Raw genomic sequence first — 18,548 nt, 5'->3', positions numbered from 1 at the left:
ATAATAATAATAATAATAATAATAATAATAATAATATACAAACTGGCAGCCACCTGCACACCTATTTTTCACACCCTCAGAGATTGTCTTTTTATTCCCTTGCAGAGGATTGAGTGGAGGGCAGGGTAGGTTGTCACACTGTTATTATGGGTCTTTCTATATTGGTTTGCATTCACAGCATGTTCACTTTTGTGCTATAAATTATAATTAGAATAGCCCATTATTTCACCTGGCTGGTGTGCACTGCAGTCACATACATCAACGGATTGTTTCCTGCACTGTGCTTTGGAATATGGATCTTTAAAGATGCTGTGCTTACTGGCATACTTCCTCTGGTGACCTGAAAAACAAGTAATTAGCTGGATAAGCACTTTGCAACAAATGCCTATAGATGATGGCCTATGTTGTAAAGCTTGTTTTCTGTTAGTACTAAACAGTAAAAAAGAGCAAATTATAAAATGTTTAACTTTAGCTATAAAGTTTTTATAAACAGGATTTCTACTTAGAATTGTTCAAATCTTGTGTAACCACAAACACAGTACTATGTAGAATATGGCTCTGTCTTCCTAACTGCTTTAACTTTCCTTTCAAAGGTTCCAGTCCTCAATGTTATTAAGCAAAATATATCAGGATCACTGGGGGAAGTGTTGGAGAACCGGCTCTCTACTCTCTCCCAGCAAGCAAGAAGGATCACTGGTGTGCATAAATGTGTGTGAACTCCAAACCCCAAGCCACTTCACATGCCACTCTTGAGGTTGGAAAGGCTGTGTGCCCCTGCTTTAACATGAAATATGTTAAAGGAAACATGAAATATAATGCTTCTTATGTATTTAGAAGGTAGTGGAAATGTTTACCTACCTTAACAGAAAAATTGAATGGAGGTCCAATTTCATCAAAATTGTTCACCATGGAAGGAACAATAACACCAGAGTGTATTTCATATAAGTTCATACTGGTAAACCTGAACAGAAATAATGCCAATGTGTAATTAAAGAATGCTATATCAAACACATAATAAAAATGCCTATTTTATTTCTCTGGGTCCCCATCAATCTTCTTCTTGAATATTTTTTCCTTCATCAACCCTCTAACTTGGCCAGTCCAGTTCAATACTGATGAATTACTGTAACAGCTGTTGCCTAATTTATAATTACCTTGTCAAGTGAAGTTCTGCATCATAACGAAGTGGAACTGTTAGGTTGACCAGATTGTTTGACTCATCTTCTTCATTACTTGCACTGTATAAAATAAAAAGCATTGCTTCTTTAAAATATTTATATGGAATATCTGCATTTATAAACATGGCCTGATACTGTCACACATCTGGGAACTGTTTTGGGATGGATGTGACAAACAAGCTGAAATTAATCTAGGTATGGGTCTTAAGGGCTGAAAAATCTGATCTTGATGGCAGTATACAACTGATTCCAAACTAGGTTGTGCTCCTAAAGGCCAAGACACAGTTGCTCCTGGATTCTAGGGAAGTGCAGGTGTCATTAATAGCCAAGATTCCTTTTACTAGCACAGGCTCTTGCATAAAAAAGTGTTTCATCAGCACATAGCTGGGTTACCTTGATGCTAGATTATAACACACTATAAATTGCTGTGCCCTGGAAAATGAACTGGAAACTTCAATTGGTAGACAACAGCCTGAGCATTTGTAGGAGCTAGGCCTTCTGATCATGACATACCTATTCTGCACTAGTTACACTGGCTACCTCTCAATTTTCAGGCCCTGTTTAAGGGGCTGGTTCAAGCCTTTAAAGCCATAAAGTGTTCAGGATCAGTTTATTTTCAGGACTGCCTGCAAATCACATCAGCTTGTCTGAGCCTTGCTATTTGTTTCTGAAGCCATGGCGTTTGGTTCTCAGCAAAAGCTCTTAAGTGGAATACTAAGGACATGGCTTTTTTAGGGATGGCCTCATCAATCAGAAATTCTTTTCTCAGGGAAATATGAATGGCCTCCTTTATACTGTTCTTCAGAACCCTAATGTTCTTGGGATTCATTCTGAACCTTGTGGGAGTAGCTATCTTAAAAGGTGAGGTATTGAATCTAATAAATAACAATAAATAAATGCCCTATTGCTTTTAGCTGTGGTGTTGAAATTTCACATGACATACTGTACCTCACAGCATGAAAACTTAAAACTGCCAGGTTCTGCAGGCTTTTCAAATTAAAGTTAAAAATAACATCGAAAGATACCTGTGTACAACAGAGATGAAAGATGAAATTAAAACAAGCAAAGGCATCACAACTAATAATGAGTCTTTTCAGACATTATTGTATGATGTCTATGATATCATCACTGTGGCTCTTTTCCCTAAGTGTGAAGCCATTTCTAACCTTCCCTCAAAGCCTCACCGTGCATATACCACCATGGCCATCTGATTCTGTTCCTTTAAATTCTTCATCTGGTCTATTCCTGGTAGTCTGCAAGGCCTTGTCAGGGATATATTACATCCCTTACCCTACCTCAGGAGGGTCTGGACATATAACTCCAATGCTGCTCCACTTGGACCGGCTGTGTGGTGCTGTTTTTGATGTATGAAGCTTTAACATTTGCACCTGTGCCAGCATAAACATACTGGTACACTATGTATGTATATAAGGACCTTGCCCAAGTTCCTCCTTGGAGGGAGGTTCACAAAGCAGAACAATGGAGAGGGCCTTCTTGGTGGTAGCTCTCCAGTTATGGAATGATCTTGACAAGGCCTGCCGGGTGTCAACGTTGTTAAATTTGTGGCACCGGGGGAAGACCTTTGCCTCTCAGGTAGGTATGCATGTATGTATTCAATTTCTGTACTGCCCCATAGCCAAAGCTCTCTAGGCAGTTTACAACAATCCATAAAAACAGCACAATAAAATACAATACAAATACCATAAAATCTAAGCAGCATTAAAAATGTAGAACAGCTGAATCATACTGCAAAAAATGATCCTGTACAAAGAAAAACACCTGTAAGCACCTCAGTAGCCATGTGATTCTTTTAAAAGACTCAGCATAAAGGGCTGTCTTAACTTTGTGTTGAAAATATCACAAGTTTGGCAGTGTATGATTAATTTCTTAATCAATTCTTGATTTTCTTTTCTTGTTGATGGTTTAAAACTGTTTTTAGAGGTCTCTTTCTCTCACTCGCTTTCTCCTTCCTAGGAGGTGGGCAGAACTGATGGGAAGGGCTGCCTCCAATTATATTAACCTACCATTCACTTATATCAAGGGTTAGACCTCAGGCTTGCTCTACTGAACAGGCTGCAGAGAAATGCTTTGCTCAGGCTCTCTTGGGTTCCCGGATTCAAGATCCAGGGCATATGCTTATACTAGACCAGTGGTGGGGAACCTATGGCACACGTGGCCCAGCGGGCACACAGAGCCCTCTCTGTTGGCACGCAAGCCAAGTCATCCCAGCATCGCCCCAGCAGCTGAGCATCGCATAACAGCACACACAGAGGCCATGCGCATGCTCAGAAAGGAGTAGCGGCGCCAAGCTAAAGTCGCGATGACGTCACGAGCCATGACTCATTAGCCGCGACTCGTCCGAGCTATTGCATGGCCGGTAAGTGCGCTGCCAAGGAAATAGAGAGAGAGAGATATGCATGCTTGGACTGGCTGTGAGTTGTTTTTTCTAAGCTAAAACCTGTTTTCAGGTTTTATAGTAGTGTTGGCAGTTTGCAATAAATAAGTGGGTTTTGGGTTGCAGTTTGGGCACTCGGTCTCTAAAAGGTTTGCCATCACTGTACTAGACCATTGCTTAAACTGATTAAGTTGAGTATAATTTGTCATAAAATGATGGAAGAATCCAACACTGTCCAACTATTTTCCATTGTGCTAGTGAAAACTAACACTTGGGCATCCACTGTAACAGGTGCAGAACAATGAGTTTCTTGGGAAATGCACTACAGATGCACTGCTAATGTTGATTTCTGCAGTGCCAGTAATGTCTGCAGTTTAACAGCCTAGGTTCTTTCCCTACAGGGCAAGCTGGACCTGCTGTTATTCTCGTCCTTGGCTTTTGCATGGAATATTAACCCCAGGGGCCTGGTCCAACCAAGGCACCTCACTTTCAGGTCCAAGGATATTCAGGATGAATGAAACACACTTACATCAAAGATGGTATACAGTTAATGGAATACAATGGTGAAAGAATACAGATACAGAATATAACCAAGCAAAAGACAGCTTGCACTCCCCTTATCTGTGGCTGTGTCAGTTCCCTGAATAAACCAACGGATGCTGAGTGGGCTCCCAAAACGGCCTGGCCATGCATTGTTTCAGTTCCTCTCCGCACGCCAAGAACAAGGCAACGCCTCTTGCTACAGATTTTATGAAATTCCCCTCTCCCTGTTTCAGAGGCTTTCTGTTTATGCACAGGCTTTAGCCCTCATTCCTGGGCTAAAGACAGTGCAGGGCTGCAAAGCTGCTTCCTTAAAGGAAACAATTTTGATTTTCAAAAGCAGCACTCATCTAAGGAATACACTTAGGGAATGAAGCTCCAGAACAGCATCTTGGATGCTCTTTCTAAAAAGACTTTAAGGCCTTGGCATGGCTTCAAAATCCATCCTGGCTTTTAGACACTGGGAATGTTCACCCCTCCACCTGTTGAATCTAAACAACCTCCTTGTTATTCTACTAGTGCAGCCCAACCAATGCAGATGGCTAATTACATTTAACAAACAGCCAGCAGGGTGGGAATCCAAGGTAACTCAGGACTGTGCAGTAGGGGGAAGGGCCCTTAACCCTTTGCCCTCGCAGGGAATGCAGTCCAAATCAGCATCCCCCACAGCTACCGTCTGCTCTCACTGATGTTAGTTTCATCCTGTGCTGAAGGAACTGGCACCAGAGGTGGTGAGAGCCTTTATTCACACATCATCCAACATGTGCAAGATGCTGTGCATCAAACAGTATCTGCTGTTTCCTCTCGCAACATGGATACCCAGCCAGCAATGGAAGTGAATTTGGAAAGATAAGGTGGCCTGGGATATTTGTCTATACCAGGAGAGCTACAATATTCACATTTGAAGTCAATCCTGATGGCTGCTCCAAAATCATTAAACAGGAACTAAGATGTACCTGTTGTCTTCTTTTAAAAACAGGATAGCTGACTCGACAGACAACAAAATGTGTGATCGCAGTCATCTGACATGAAACTTCAGATCCATCCACCTAAACATAAATTTCAGACATATCTCAGCATTCAACTGCTGCATGAAAGTAACAAAAGCTACATTGTTATCTTAAAGTTCATGTGACGTGAATGTGTTAGGGATGGTCCTAAGTGTCCCTTTGGTTCAGATAGGGAATTGTCAACTTTGGCAAATCTTTGCATCTGCCTCAAGAGTCACAAGAGTGCTTGCTTAGTATACATGGAAAAAGAGAAAGTATTGCAATGATGAAAACTTGTGTAAGGTTTGATCACTTGTCCAATCTCAGCAGAACAAAACAGCCCCCATTATGGAACTCCTAATCGCAGCTCTTCATTTTTGTCAATGGACTGAACACACTGCAGCTGCTGCCAATGGGACATGCCCTGGTTTGAGCAGAAGCATATTTTTCATGATTAGATTTCTGCTTCTGTTCCCATCCACAGGAATAAGTTCCATTAACTTGCATGAAATAAGTGGAAGAGATTTCTGCAAGTGCCCTTATGGCAGCAGAGGTTCCACATGAGACATGCCTCATGGATTGCAGCTGGTGCGTGAGATCCAGAGCTCCTCTGCAAATGGAAGGGCTCCTTTCCTTTGGGGAAGGGGCCAAGATAAAGCTGGAGGAAGCAATTTGCACCAGTTCTCCTTGCAGCCCCAGCACCCGCTCTGCACTCTCCCAGAGAGGATCCTCTAGCTCTGGAGCCAGAGGCCAAAGGGGAACATCAACAAAAGCCACTTCTCTACTGCTAAAGTTCTGCTCATGGATAGTCCCAATGACAACATTATTTTTAATTATCTGCTCTGCTGATGTGTGCTGCACAACCAAGCAGCATCCCCCTGAGCACAGTATTAGTATTGAGCAGTGTTTCTAAACATTGCCAACTGAGGACTGGATTGCCAAGGCAAAATATAAAGGTGGTGGTGGTGGTGGTGGTGGGGAACTATAATAGTTCCTTTTCTCATTATGTGTTGAGTTGGCAGGCTTCTTCCTGTCCCGCAAAACAGTGCTACTAGACTTAGGCTGCAATCCTAAACATGATAGTAGGAAATCAGTCCTGTTGAACTCAGTGGGAATCACTTCTGAATACATATGCTTGGACATGCACTTCATAGTACTGGATTTTATGTTAACAGAGAGCATTAGGCAGTTTCAATACTGTAGGAAATAGTTTCACAATAATGATAAGATTGTTAGTGTAAATCCCAACCGAGCAGAAGTTTGGGCACATGTATTCTTCTAAAAATAAAAAGGGCAATTTTTGAGAAGAAAAAAAATCTGGTTTGTGTCTTCTTTGAGACCCAAAATAATAGCATACTAATGACAGCAGTAATAATGGAGATAAACATTACACATACAGGTGGAGCAGACGATGCAAAAAACAAGTTTTTAGAAAAAGCTATCTGAATCCTGGTATTGTATGCATTTTCATTGTTGTTTTTCAATTTCACACCGAATATCAATCTTTTGTTCTTACTGCTGACGATAAAGCGTCCTTCACTGTTAACAGGAAAAACAAAGAACGGAAACATGATATTAATACAGTCTATGTTTTAACTCTAGTCTACTGTGGTCTATATGAGAAACAAGAGACAGGGACACAATTCAGCAGACACTTAAGCATGCTCAAATCTTGCTGGAATCAGCATGTCTTCACAGCACTTATTCCCAGCAGAGTGGCTGTATGAGGCATATTTTACAGAAACTTCTGTATGTAAAGTGTACCCTTTTACACACACTGCTGAAGGGCCATGTGCTCAAGAATAGCACTTGCAATTATTCACTTTCTGTAACAGGAACCATAACTGCAAAACCTCACTGCAGAAGCAGTATGCCTGTGTATAGCAGCTGCTAGGGAACTTGGGTGCAAGGCATCTGGTGCACTCACATCCAGCTTATGAAATCCATCTTGGTAAAGCCAAATGGCAGGAAGCAAAGCGGTATTTACACAACCAAAGGAGAACGTATGGAAAAGAACTGGATGTGATGATGGGAACAGTCTTACCCATGATTTTTCTGCTGAACCTCAAGATCAAGGTCAGTATTGCAAACTTCATCTTCACCACAGTCTTTAACAAATGGTACCTGTAAAATACACAACAGCAACAGCTTCCAACTTCTTTCGTTAAGGTAAATGCATCATTTACTAAAGCATTTATGGATACACGGAGATCCAATGCGGCCAGCACAGTGGTTAGAATGTTGGACTGGGACTCAGATCCAGGTTCTAGTCTCCACTTGGCCATGAAACTCACTGGCTTTGGGCCAGTCTCTGACTCTCACCTGACCTGCCTCACAGAGTTGGTATGAGGATAAAATGGAGAGGAAAATTCTGTAAGCCACCTTGGGCTCCTTGCCAGAAAATGGCAAGATATAAATATAATGCACAAGTCCTACCAGGATGCAGGGCAGGCGACCTTTGCTGCATTGCCCTTCCTGTTCTGCAAAGGAGCCAAATGGGCAATTTTGGTCAGCTAAGTGCAGTGTTTCGAAAAGGGAGCACAGAAGCTGAGGTGTCATCAGGATATGACATGTCTTGGCACCACCAGTCTGCTCCCCTTCCTGCCCCCGAGGAAGCCTTTCTTCAGGGTTGCTCTTATGAACTCAGGGAAGCAGCTGGCACAACTCTTTCCTAGATGGCTGCAAGAATCAGCACAGATTCCCACTTTGAAACTCCCCACTGGAATGGCTTGGAAGTAAGCCCCCACCCCAACTTGGGTAATAAGCCAGCTTACTTCCAAGCCAATTTGAATTCCCCAGTACAGTCTATGGAGAGTTCAACATCTCTATTCATTTCAACAGGGAGATGAAAAGAGATGGCAGTCCTGAAATTGCTGGGTGAGATCAAATAGCAACAGACCTCTGAAGACCCTTTTATATCCAGTGCTCTTCAGTGGCGACTTGGTGCTGAGCAGGTATTCACCTTCCTAGGAACCTTTTGGGGATTGGCTGAGTGGATGGGTAGCTTAGTTTATAATTCAAGTTGGAAAATAATCTGGCGCTTTGAGTCCCAAAGGCTTGTTTCCAAGCCCCAGCCCTACAAACTCCCTCATTTTCTGTATTCAGGAAGCCTGCTTTTGCCCATGTGACCAAATTCTACCTTTCTTTCTCTGCTGATAGAACTGAGGTCCTTCAAACCAGTACCACTGAAGCAATGTCTCGGTAAGGGCAGAACAGCAGCTGGTTTTTTGCCATTACTGGGGCGCTCACACTGTTCATGTGGCAACTTATTTATGACCCAGAAAGAGGAATGTGCACTAATATACTTACACTGTAAGTAACAGATGCAGGAGAGGTTATATCAAGAACAGGACTTGAATTCGGATTCCTGAGCTTAATATCAACTCGAATGCTAAGGGAGTCAACAGCATCAGAAGGCTCCTATAACACAGACACAGGGACCTGGTGATTAATGCTTCTCATTTGTAATAGATACATAGTTATTTCCTCAGTTTGCTTGTCATCCAATGATCCAAGTGATTTGATCCTCTGAAAATAATATTGATACAATTATATAATATAATATGCCTGCTTCTGAGGATGCAGATAGGTTAGCTTTGCAAATAAGGACTGCCCCTCCCTGACAGAAGAAAGGGCTATTTCCACTTGCATTTACCCACCTGATAGCCAACACTGGACACTAAACCTAGCACACAGGTTTGCCATTTGGCTTTCCCCCAGTCATGATCTGTTTCTGTACCAACATTGTGATAAATAAATATGTGTGCACGGGTGGTGGGGAGAAGGGGAATGGAGGTGTTTGTTTTCTTTTGCTTGTTTTTTTATCTTATAGTAAACTACCTCTGAGATTTGTTTCAAGGCAAAGCAGTATATAAATATTGCTAATAAATAATAAAATGATATTTACTGCTGTTTTATTATTTATGACTTTTAACATCTTATTAATTTAATGGAATAATTGTTGAATTTAACATCTTTGGATATTTTTCCTGCAGAATAAAAATATTTTACAAAAGGGTGAACGTTAAAACTAAGGTTCAGGTTCAGGAAATGACTTGCAGATCTAGCATGCAGCTTACCATTCCATCAAAGTTATATTCTTGTTTAGAAAGAGAAATAACATTTAGGCTTAGGGGTCAAAAAGCCAGTGAAATAGTAAAGCTATTACTGGACTGAATCATTTGGAAACTCTCATTATTGACTGTTCCCCCACGCAAACAACAACAAGTAAGTCACTGTACAAAGAAAACTAGACAGTTAGTTGGGAAAAGGTCCCCGGGTTAGCCTTCTCCTAACATAGATATTTTCTGGAAGTGTTCAGTTTAGTGGGCTCCAGTCCAACCTGCGGTTCATATTTGTACAATCCAGTCACAAGTTTATCATCATATCTACAATCTGCAAGAACTAGCTGCAAGGATACATTGCTCTTTACATGCATAATAATACCATAATGCTTGGAACTGTTGACTAATGTTTACCTGAACATTAAAAGCATGCGCCACACACTTGTCCATGGGGTGCACGCTGATACTATTCTGAAGAGATCTCTCACTGTTTTCTTTAAATACTCCTCTAGAGGTCACCCGAGAGGACAAGAGATCAGCATCCAATGTAAGGTTGTATATGATATCTAAAGGGAGAAAATGGTGCAAATGTTATGAGAGTCATAGTGTTACAGGTCTGCAAAATGTACAGAACATCATGGGTAGCAAATCATATTATAGTTCTGGCTGCAATCCTACAAATGCTTAGCAGGGAAGAAAGTTAATGCAACACAATAGGATTTTCTTCTAAGCAAGCACTGCCGTGCATCAAACTTCAGTTCCTCAACTGCAAATATTTTTTTCCAACCTGCAAATCCTATGGATGAAAGCAATATGCTATAGTGGTCAAATGACAGAGCTGTTGCATAGCAGTTTGCATCTTCATAATTTGTCTACAACAGCAAGGGCTGGTCAGTTTGTGGAATGGGGAAATCCTAAAAACCAGGTAAATTCACACATACAAATTCTGCACTCAGTAATATACTGCAGGACATGCTCTGTGAGCATACAGTAGAGAAAGACAAGCAGTTTTGCACTTGGAACTCCCCAAAACATTTAATTCATTATTATTTATTCTTCTACAAGTTTGCATCCAAATGTTTTGGAGGAAGTCCTTGAGCGAAGTAATAGAACTAGATAATTTCCCTATTATCAATTAAGCAGTACCAGTCCAAAGGAAACAAAATAGTGAAAACACTTACCCACTTGATTATTCCGATGGGTAGGTCTAAAGGTTGCACTGAAACATACTTGGAGAACAACTTCTGTATTCTTGTTTAGCAGGCTGATCTTCTTAGGTGTTGATGAGACATGTATTGAGACAGTTGCTATAGCCTGAGACCTAAAATACAAGCAGAAAGATTTGCCTGAAAACTCAGTTACACTAAAATGAAGATTCCTTCTGGGTGTATAGAATTTACACCAATAATCTTAAAACAAAGGTGACTTGGGCTGCTATCTTGCATAGGCTTACTAGGGAGTATGTGCCACTGAATACAGAATGACTAACTGAGCAAACATATATTGGACGGTATGGGCAGCTTCAGGCAAACAGAGTATTCAGTGGTCAAAAAAACAGGAAGTTTAAAAACAGAATTAGGGCCATCTCTTGTTGCCTCAAGCTCTGCAAAGCAGAACATTGGAAGCACAGGCTCTTGTCTTTAAGATACATCCAATGATGCCACATATCATGTTTGCTTACAACTGACCCTTCAGGCACCCACACTTTTCCTTAGACTTCAGGTCCAAATTCAGATGGGGCAGATGGAATGCCAGGGACCAGCAAAGATGCCCATATTTTCTTGGTCTTCTATCATTTTATGAAGCCCATGAAATTTATTATTTTGCTAGAAGAAACCTCTTGCAATTTTGTTAGATGCACCTTCTAGTCATCTAGCAACAGGCAAGGGGAAGGCTGAAACATCTTCAGGATACCTCATATCCTGGATGAGGATATCCCAGTCTCTTCCTCTCCCTGTCCCTCAAAATGTCCCCCTTTAACTTCTAAGTTTCTTTCTCCAGGTTTGGGCCACATCTGGTCCCATTCTTTCTGCACAGACCACAAGGAGCAGAGCTCTGATTCCCAGCTCTGAGGTTAGACCAGGGTCTCCAGCCTTGAAGCTGGGAATCTGAGCTACCCTGTGGCCTCTCAAACAATGTTCAAAAGCCACAGGATTGTTCCTTAAGAGGATATAATGATTACTTTCATGTCACTGTTCAGCATCAGTTGGCTCACTGAGCCCCTGAGTATACAGTGTCAGCAGGCCAGGATTCATCTTGATTGCAGGTTGCACTGGTACAAAGGTAACAACCAGCTCACCATTTAAATGGGATGCTGAAGGTTTGACTTATCACCATACCCACAGTCAACATCATCAATCATTCTGCCATTTATTAAAAATCCTCTACTTACCAAAACTGAATCACCTTCCCGTTAGAGCCCACAGATACATCAGTTATTCCATCACCGTTCAAATCATTGCGGCCATCTATTGTCCTTCCAAAATACTGGAGTGGCTGGCCAAATGCAGGATCTGATCCTGAAATTCTCTGGAAAGAGAGCTTGTTTACAGTGTTTGATTGTGTTTCCAAAGAAATTCACTTTGGTCATGGTGTGTTGTCTGATGGTGTTGCCAAACAGAGAATCAGGATCACCATCGGTAGCTCATTCCCTCCCTTTCCCTCAGTTCTCCTATGGGAATCTGAGAGGCACTCATGACCTACAGGAAGGGACAAAAAGCAGCGGGGCAACAGTGATAAGGGGGGAGCAGCACCGTTTTCCCTTTTCTTGCTTTGGCTTGCCCAAGAGTTGTTCCCAAGCCAGAGTGAACTTTGTGTGTTTTGGGTTGTGAATGCCTTTCTGGTGAGCCAGAGTGAGAAAAGGGGGTAGAGGTGGGGATCCACTGCAGAATGGAGCCCCTAATTAGGCACTGTCTAGCTGTTTCTTGCCCCTGCCACTGATTCATGTGCATGCACAGGAATGTTGCTCCGGCACATGCAAAAGGACAGAGGGAGAATCAATTGAACAGCACTGTTGCTTTCCACAATGCTTCCCAGCATATTTTGTCCCCATGCGCTCCTGTTCAAGCATCTCCTCCCAAGCAGGAAGGGAGGATGTCTGACCAGCTTCCTGTCTCAGAACATAACCTGTTTGTCCATTAGAAACTGCTTGAGAGCTGCAGCAACCTAAACACAGCTCGTGAGGAGCTGAGTCAAATTTAGGAGCTTCATTTCTCCTCACAGTGTCTCCTGGAAGACTGAGAGGGAAGGAAATGGCAGCTGGGGGAAGAGTTACCACACTAAGCCTGAGTATTTTTCAGGCACATCCTCACAAAAAACCACACACAGTGGAAACTGTGCAGTATTGCTTGTCATGATGTACAAACTTGGCTAGAAAGTGAACAGTAAAACAATAACTCACTAAAAGTTATTGGGGACAAGTGGCTGGAGAGCAGCACTTGTGAAAAGGATCTTGAGGTGCTGGTTGACTGCAGGCTAAACATGAGTCAGCAGTGTGATGTGGTAGTCAAGAGGGCAAATGCCACCCTTGGTTGCATAGCCAGAAATGTGGCTTCTAGAGAAGTATTACTACCACTCTATATGACTCTGGTGTGCCCACAACTGGAGTATTGTGTTTAGGTTTGGGCCCCTCATTACAGGAAGGATATAGCCAGGTTAGAATCAGTGTAGCGTAGGGCCACAAGGTTGGTGGCTGGTTTGCAGGGGAAGCCGTATGGGGTGAGACTGAGGGAACTGGGTCTTTTGAGCCTGGAAGAGACTCAGAGGGGATCTGTTGGCGACATATAGGTGTGTAGAGACCTGTTCTCCCCTGCAGAGGACGGCAGGATGCCATTCAATGGAGCGAAGCTCAGGGAACCAAGGTTCAACTTAGATGCCAGGAAGTACTTCCTGACAGTTAGGACCCCAAGGGTATGGAATGGGCTTCCATGGGAGGTGCTTGAGGCCCCATTGGTGAGGGTGTTCAAGGATATGGTGGGCATGTCATGAGCAGAGCCGGTTCGAGCTGGGGGTCAGACTAGATGGCTCAGGAGGCCTCTTCTGACTCACTCTGTTTCTATGTTTCTAAAAGCTAAATAAAAAACCAAGCAGGCAAAGCAGAAATAAAATTAATTAGCAACTGGTTAGGCACCCCGGCTATGCGCTCCCTAGAAAGGTCTGCTTGATGCCATCATTATAAGCTTTTTGGCACCAGGTCAAGACCTTTTTATTCACCCAATATTTTAATGTTTAATAGTTTTAATCATCTTTTATTACAGTTGTGGGTTATTTTAGTTTTATTATTGTTTGGGATATTTATATGCTGCATTGACTGTATTGATTGTTATCCATCCAGAGATCCAGAGTGATGGATGGGTTAAAAATATCGCAAATAAGTAAATAATAAATAAGCTAATGTCAAAGGCAGAGAGAAACAGAAAAGGCGAAACAGAGAGGCCTGAACTTGCTTATGCAGGCACTAGAAGGCACGCACACAAAGACAGTCTGTGCCCCGGTGCACCAAAATTCTTGGAAAAGCCCTTGGCTCCCAGAGAGGCTAATCTGGCCTCTGATTACAGCAGCGCATGAAGCAGGGCCTGCTCATCTGAATTATGCAGTGCAATGACAGAAAACAATCCAAAAGAAATGCAGGATGCCAGCCTGCCAAAGGGAAGGGATGATAAAAGAGAAATGGGCAAACATGGAGTGCTCAAGTTGGCTGAGCTTCTCCATATTCATCCCCACAGCTTGATTCACCTTGTTTGCATTCCTAAAAGTGTTTTTTTTTTTTGTAACCAAGAAACTGCATTCCGAAAAAGGGAAAATGTGCGTTTTAAAATATTTGCACTCAAAATAGGCACTTATCTCCCATAGGCTAATATGGGAAAATACAGATTTGGGGGAGAAATGCACAGGATTTTTTCCCAAGAATCCTGCGCCTACTTGTGTTCAGGTTTGCCAACAGGCCATATTTCATGATTTGTGAAAATGAATAAAATTGTCACATACCACTATGAGAGAATAACCAGGTAATGAACCTGGGCAAAGCTCTCAATCACTCAGATCAGGGAACAAGTAACTGGTCCTTGATCAACAGCATTCTGACAAAGATACATACCTGCGAATACTTGGTCTGTATCGTCCTCTGATTGCCATTGTAAATGTAGATAGCACCAGCATTCTGGTTTTCTAAAGGCGATCCCACTATCACATCGTTAAAGCCATCCAAATCAATATCTGAGACAGCTGTGATAGCAGACCCAAAGCGAGCATTTTCTAGCCCTTCAGGACCCTCCAGAAGTTCTTGTTTGCCCAAAATACCCTTAGGGAAGAAAGGAAGAGACGGAAGAAGAGAAAAGGAGGAGAAAAGAGCTGTGTTAAACACAGTAGACAAAAATTCTTCTTTTTTTTTTTAGTATGATTCTTTGAAACAGGAATGGGATCTCCAAGTTTTTAAAAGGGGGAAAATTAGCTGCGGAAATACATATTTCCTTGATTTTTGCTGTGTGAACTATACAGGAAGCAAAAAAACAAAAAAAACAAAAACAAACCAGCTTAGAAACAACTATGAAAACTTTTCTGCTAAGCATCTCAGGATTTCTTACCTGCCCACACATGCTCGCATTACTATTACTGTTCTCTGCATAAAAATTACAGTTGCTCTATGGTTGCTTAAGGTGGTTTGCAAGAATTGAAAAAACAAGAATAAAGCTACAGGCTTTACACGTCATGCTCGGCACTTGGACTTTATGCACTTAACAGGAAAACAATTTGCTAGCGTTTACATTTGTGGATCTCATCTCATTTTGGCTCACTTCCTAGGCTAAGGTGGAAAAGTCTAGGGGGTGCAAGAGAGCCTCGTGCAGCTTCTCATCATAGCCTGTTGTAACTAAATGTTCCAAAATATGTATTAAAATCCACTGAGAGAAAGCTTTTTTATGCTGCTTTAAAGTTTGTAGGCCAAGCTACTGTTATGCCAATCAAATTTCAATACATCAAGCCTCGCTATGCAAATTTTAATTTTTTCTGCAGCAACGCATGACAATAAATGTTATATTAGCTGTGCTAGCTGAAACATGAAATCCGTTCCTGGGGGAAAACATTCAGTCAAATGAAGGTCTTTTAGTATGTGGCATTTGCCTAGCTTGAGACAGTTTTGCTTGGGGTCAAAAATAACCCCTTTTGCAACAAATGCAAGGTTTGATAATGATGCAAGATAAAGGTTAAATTATATTACCAATACACTACAGAATCTAATATAGCTTTAACACTTGGTTTTCAAATACATCTCCTGTGTATTATGTATTGATTATATTTAAAGATTAAATACTTAGGAAAATGTCACAGCTTAGAGGTCATGTGTTGGAATATTTCACTTACCCTTCTTACAGAAAACATGTAGACTTTTCCTTCTTCTTTTTTGAAGCCATTCATGAACATAGGTGCACCAACCAACAACACATCTGTTACCGAGTCTCTATTAATATCCACTGAACATATTACACTGCCAAAGTAGGAGCCAATCTGAAACGAGGGGAACATTTTTATCTGACAATGCATATGAACACCCACTGTGGTCATGCATTCTCATTAGATCTGTGCAAACAGCATGAACTTTACGCATACAAAATCCATCACTGGCAGTCAAGAACACTCAATATAGAACATTTCACTTGCCTGCTCTCCTCTTTGTGAATGAATAATAGTTACGTTGCCATGGACATCAACCTCATAAACCACCACTCTTCCAGTGTAGTTGGACCGTGGAGCGCCAGCAACAAAATAGACCATATTTTCCATTGAGAGAACAGCCATTGAATAACCTGGATGACAAAGCTGAGGTTATTGTTTTCAAGGAACAATAATATGTTTGTCCAGTAAGACAACTGTGCAAAGCAAGTGGCTCACAGAATAAGGTTGGTTGCTTGTTTATTCTGGCCAGGGATGGGATCAGCTGTAGTTGCAACAGTGGAGTGTTTGGGGCATGGAATGATCCAAGCTATCCACAGCTCACGAAAGAGAGGGAAAAGGCAACACAAAAAACAAAAACACTGTTGGGGCAGCAATACAACAGGAAAAAGTAATAATTTCATAAAATACAGATCGGAAAACACAAGATCATAAAACAACAATTTGTGAGATTAAAAAATTCCAGCACAAAAATAATCAAGAAGAATAGAAGCAGATAAGTAAGAAATGTACAACACAAAAAGCACCTGATTTTTTAAAACTTGCAATATTACTGGGCTAATTAGGGCACAGTCCTATGGGGTTATGAAACTTGGGGGATGATGAGCATCCTATGCTTGTCTCCTTTTCTTCCCTCTCCCTGAAACGCCTTCTTCAACCCCTCCCCAGGGCCAGATCACTTTCCCAACCTCAGAGAGCAGCTGGTGCAGTTCTTTCCACACCTACTGGAATGGGAAAGGGGTCAGAGCTCCAATTCCCAAGCCTGAGCTTAGAGCACTGCCTCCAGTCCCAGAGCTGGTAATGCAAAATATCCTCTGGCCCCAAAGGCCCTTTCCAGAGGCCATAGGGTTCGTTCCTTAGTCAACCAGTTAATAGATTAGTGACCAACTAAACTGCCCCCCCAGATATTCTTTACATTTCTAACTTCTCCTATCTAGTAAACTGTTCCCAGATACAAATATATCTCATAAAATGGTCTGGAAAGATTATCTTTAATTATATTTACTCAGCATAATGTTTCTGCATTTCAACAGTTCTAAACAGGAATGTGATTCTGTGCTCAGATGAATTTGATAAGTATTTCACTAAGTCATTTGAACTGCCACCCTCACCTAAATAGGACGTCTGATTTCCATCTTGCAAAACCTTTTGAAATGATTGATACGGAAATATGATATCTTGCTTTTCTGTCTGCTGGATCACAGTCCCATTCCATCCATATGCCCCAACGGCACCCAACAACAGAACTTTCTTTGGAGAAAACAATATCAAGGCAAACAGGAATTAAAACATAATCAGGTTTTGATTTAGGTCCATGATTTTTTTATGACATGAGGGAAAACACTACAAAGGTGAAAAATTCGCTGTGAATTCTCTTTTTGATGATAAAAACCAATTCATATATTTCAACAGAAACAGAAAAATTCACTTTGATAGGGTCATGGCTTATGGAGATAGACCCTGCTCATCCAGCAAAGCCAAGGGGGATTTATTTATTTATTATTTTAAAAATTGAATACCATTCACTCAGCTATGTCGGCTCTCTGAATGGTCTACATTCTGTAAAATAACAAGCGTAATACAATACATGAAAACAAAATGACAAGCAACAAAACATTCCAATTAAACAACAAGTAAAGCTAAACAAAACAGTTTGGAACATAATTAAACAAGTAATAAATACTAAGACCCAATAAAACTGAATAAAAACAAAACCAGAACAGCAAGATGGGGATTTTAATGTAGTGCATCTAAGCAGCACCAGTTTGGAAAAACTAGTCACTCTAGTCTACATTTATTTGAACAGACAAAAGTTTTCAAGCTGGTATTTCTCTCAGTACAGCACCTGGGGAATACACACTCTGCCACTGAACTATCTGCCCTGTCTTAGGACCTTCACTTCATGCTGCCCTGCTAAAACCTATATAGAGGATTCACACAGGCAGTCTACACTAGATATTTTTCCCTGCATAAAACTTGGCTTTCTGTAGGGATTTTGTAGGCATTGTACCTTGAGATAGCTCAGATTATACCCAGCCGAAGGAATCTTTTGCAATTCTGTATCCTTCTAAAGATGTCTTCTTCATATCAAAAGTATAGCTGTGTATGCATATTATTTATTGCTATAACGTGCATTGTAGTAGTAAACGGGTGCAGCTTCGCATGGGTTGGGATGGCCCTTCCTATGAACAGTGAAACTGTCACTCAGACTTACACAGCTGACAAGGGAGGAACACATTATACCTGCCCCATCCAAGTGAAGTCATGCCCATGGGCACACCTAGACACGGCCACTAGGGTCCACCCATTAGGGACGTGCTGAGCCTCCCTGAAACCTAGTTTGTGCCTTCTCGGCAGACTTCTTCTGGTGCTTGTCCCTTTCGAAGGAAGCAAGCTGAGCCCAGCAGAAGCCTGTGAGTATTTGTGGACATGCAGTTCCCCAGCAATAATTTCTGGCAGCCCACCTCCATCCTTCACGCTGCCACCACTGCCAATGGTGACACATGGGGAAAAGAGGAACGGTGCGCAGGTGTGCTGGCCCTCATTCCAGCAGCCAGCCTCCTTCCTCATGCACTGCCACTGGTGAAGACACATGGGAAAGGGGGAGCAAAAAGTCAGCACCCAGCCACCATCCCACCCTTGTGCAGCACATGGGGGTTGATTCCAGATCAGCACCCCACAAACTTGGGCACAGCACAATGAACTTGGACTCTGG

General features: G+C 41.8%; 1 protein-coding gene across 3 annotated transcripts in view; it reads right to left on the bottom strand.

Annotated features, from left to right (window-relative positions):
• The window catches only part of ITGA2 (integrin subunit alpha 2), a 78,344-nt gene that overhangs the window by 14,695 nt on the left and 45,101 nt on the right, over positions 1–18,548 (bottom strand). For all 3 annotated transcript variants that reach the window (XM_044446272.1, XM_044446273.1, XM_044446274.1), the window contains exons 11-25: positions 16,945–17,083; positions 15,821–15,966; positions 15,524–15,667; positions 14,262–14,465; positions 11,559–11,695; positions 10,348–10,487; positions 9,581–9,732; positions 8,412–8,522; positions 7,147–7,226; positions 6,500–6,641; positions 5,070–5,162; positions 2,127–2,203; positions 1,155–1,238; positions 859–961; positions 230–340 (exon numbers count right to left, since the gene is read on the bottom strand). In XM_044446272.1, coding sequence (XP_044302207.1) covers positions 230–340; positions 859–961; positions 1,155–1,238; positions 2,127–2,203; positions 5,070–5,162; positions 6,500–6,641; positions 7,147–7,226; positions 8,412–8,522; positions 9,581–9,732; positions 10,348–10,487; positions 11,559–11,695; positions 14,262–14,465; positions 15,524–15,667; positions 15,821–15,966; positions 16,945–17,083 — 1,863 coding nt within the window. The remainder of the gene's footprint in view (positions 1–229; positions 341–858; positions 962–1,154; positions 1,239–2,126; positions 2,204–5,069; positions 5,163–6,499; positions 6,642–7,146; positions 7,227–8,411; positions 8,523–9,580; positions 9,733–10,347; positions 10,488–11,558; positions 11,696–14,261; positions 14,466–15,523; positions 15,668–15,820; positions 15,967–16,944; positions 17,084–18,548) is intronic.

Source organism: Varanus komodoensis, unplaced genomic scaffold (assembly GCF_004798865.1).
Source record: "Varanus komodoensis strain SLA01 unplaced genomic scaffold, ASM479886v1 scaffold5, whole genome shotgun sequence".
NCBI lineage: Eukaryota > Metazoa > Chordata > Lepidosauria > Squamata > Varanidae > Varanus > Varanus komodoensis.
The sequence above is the reverse complement of the archived record's forward strand: the minus strand, read 5'-3'. Positions and strand labels throughout refer to the sequence as shown.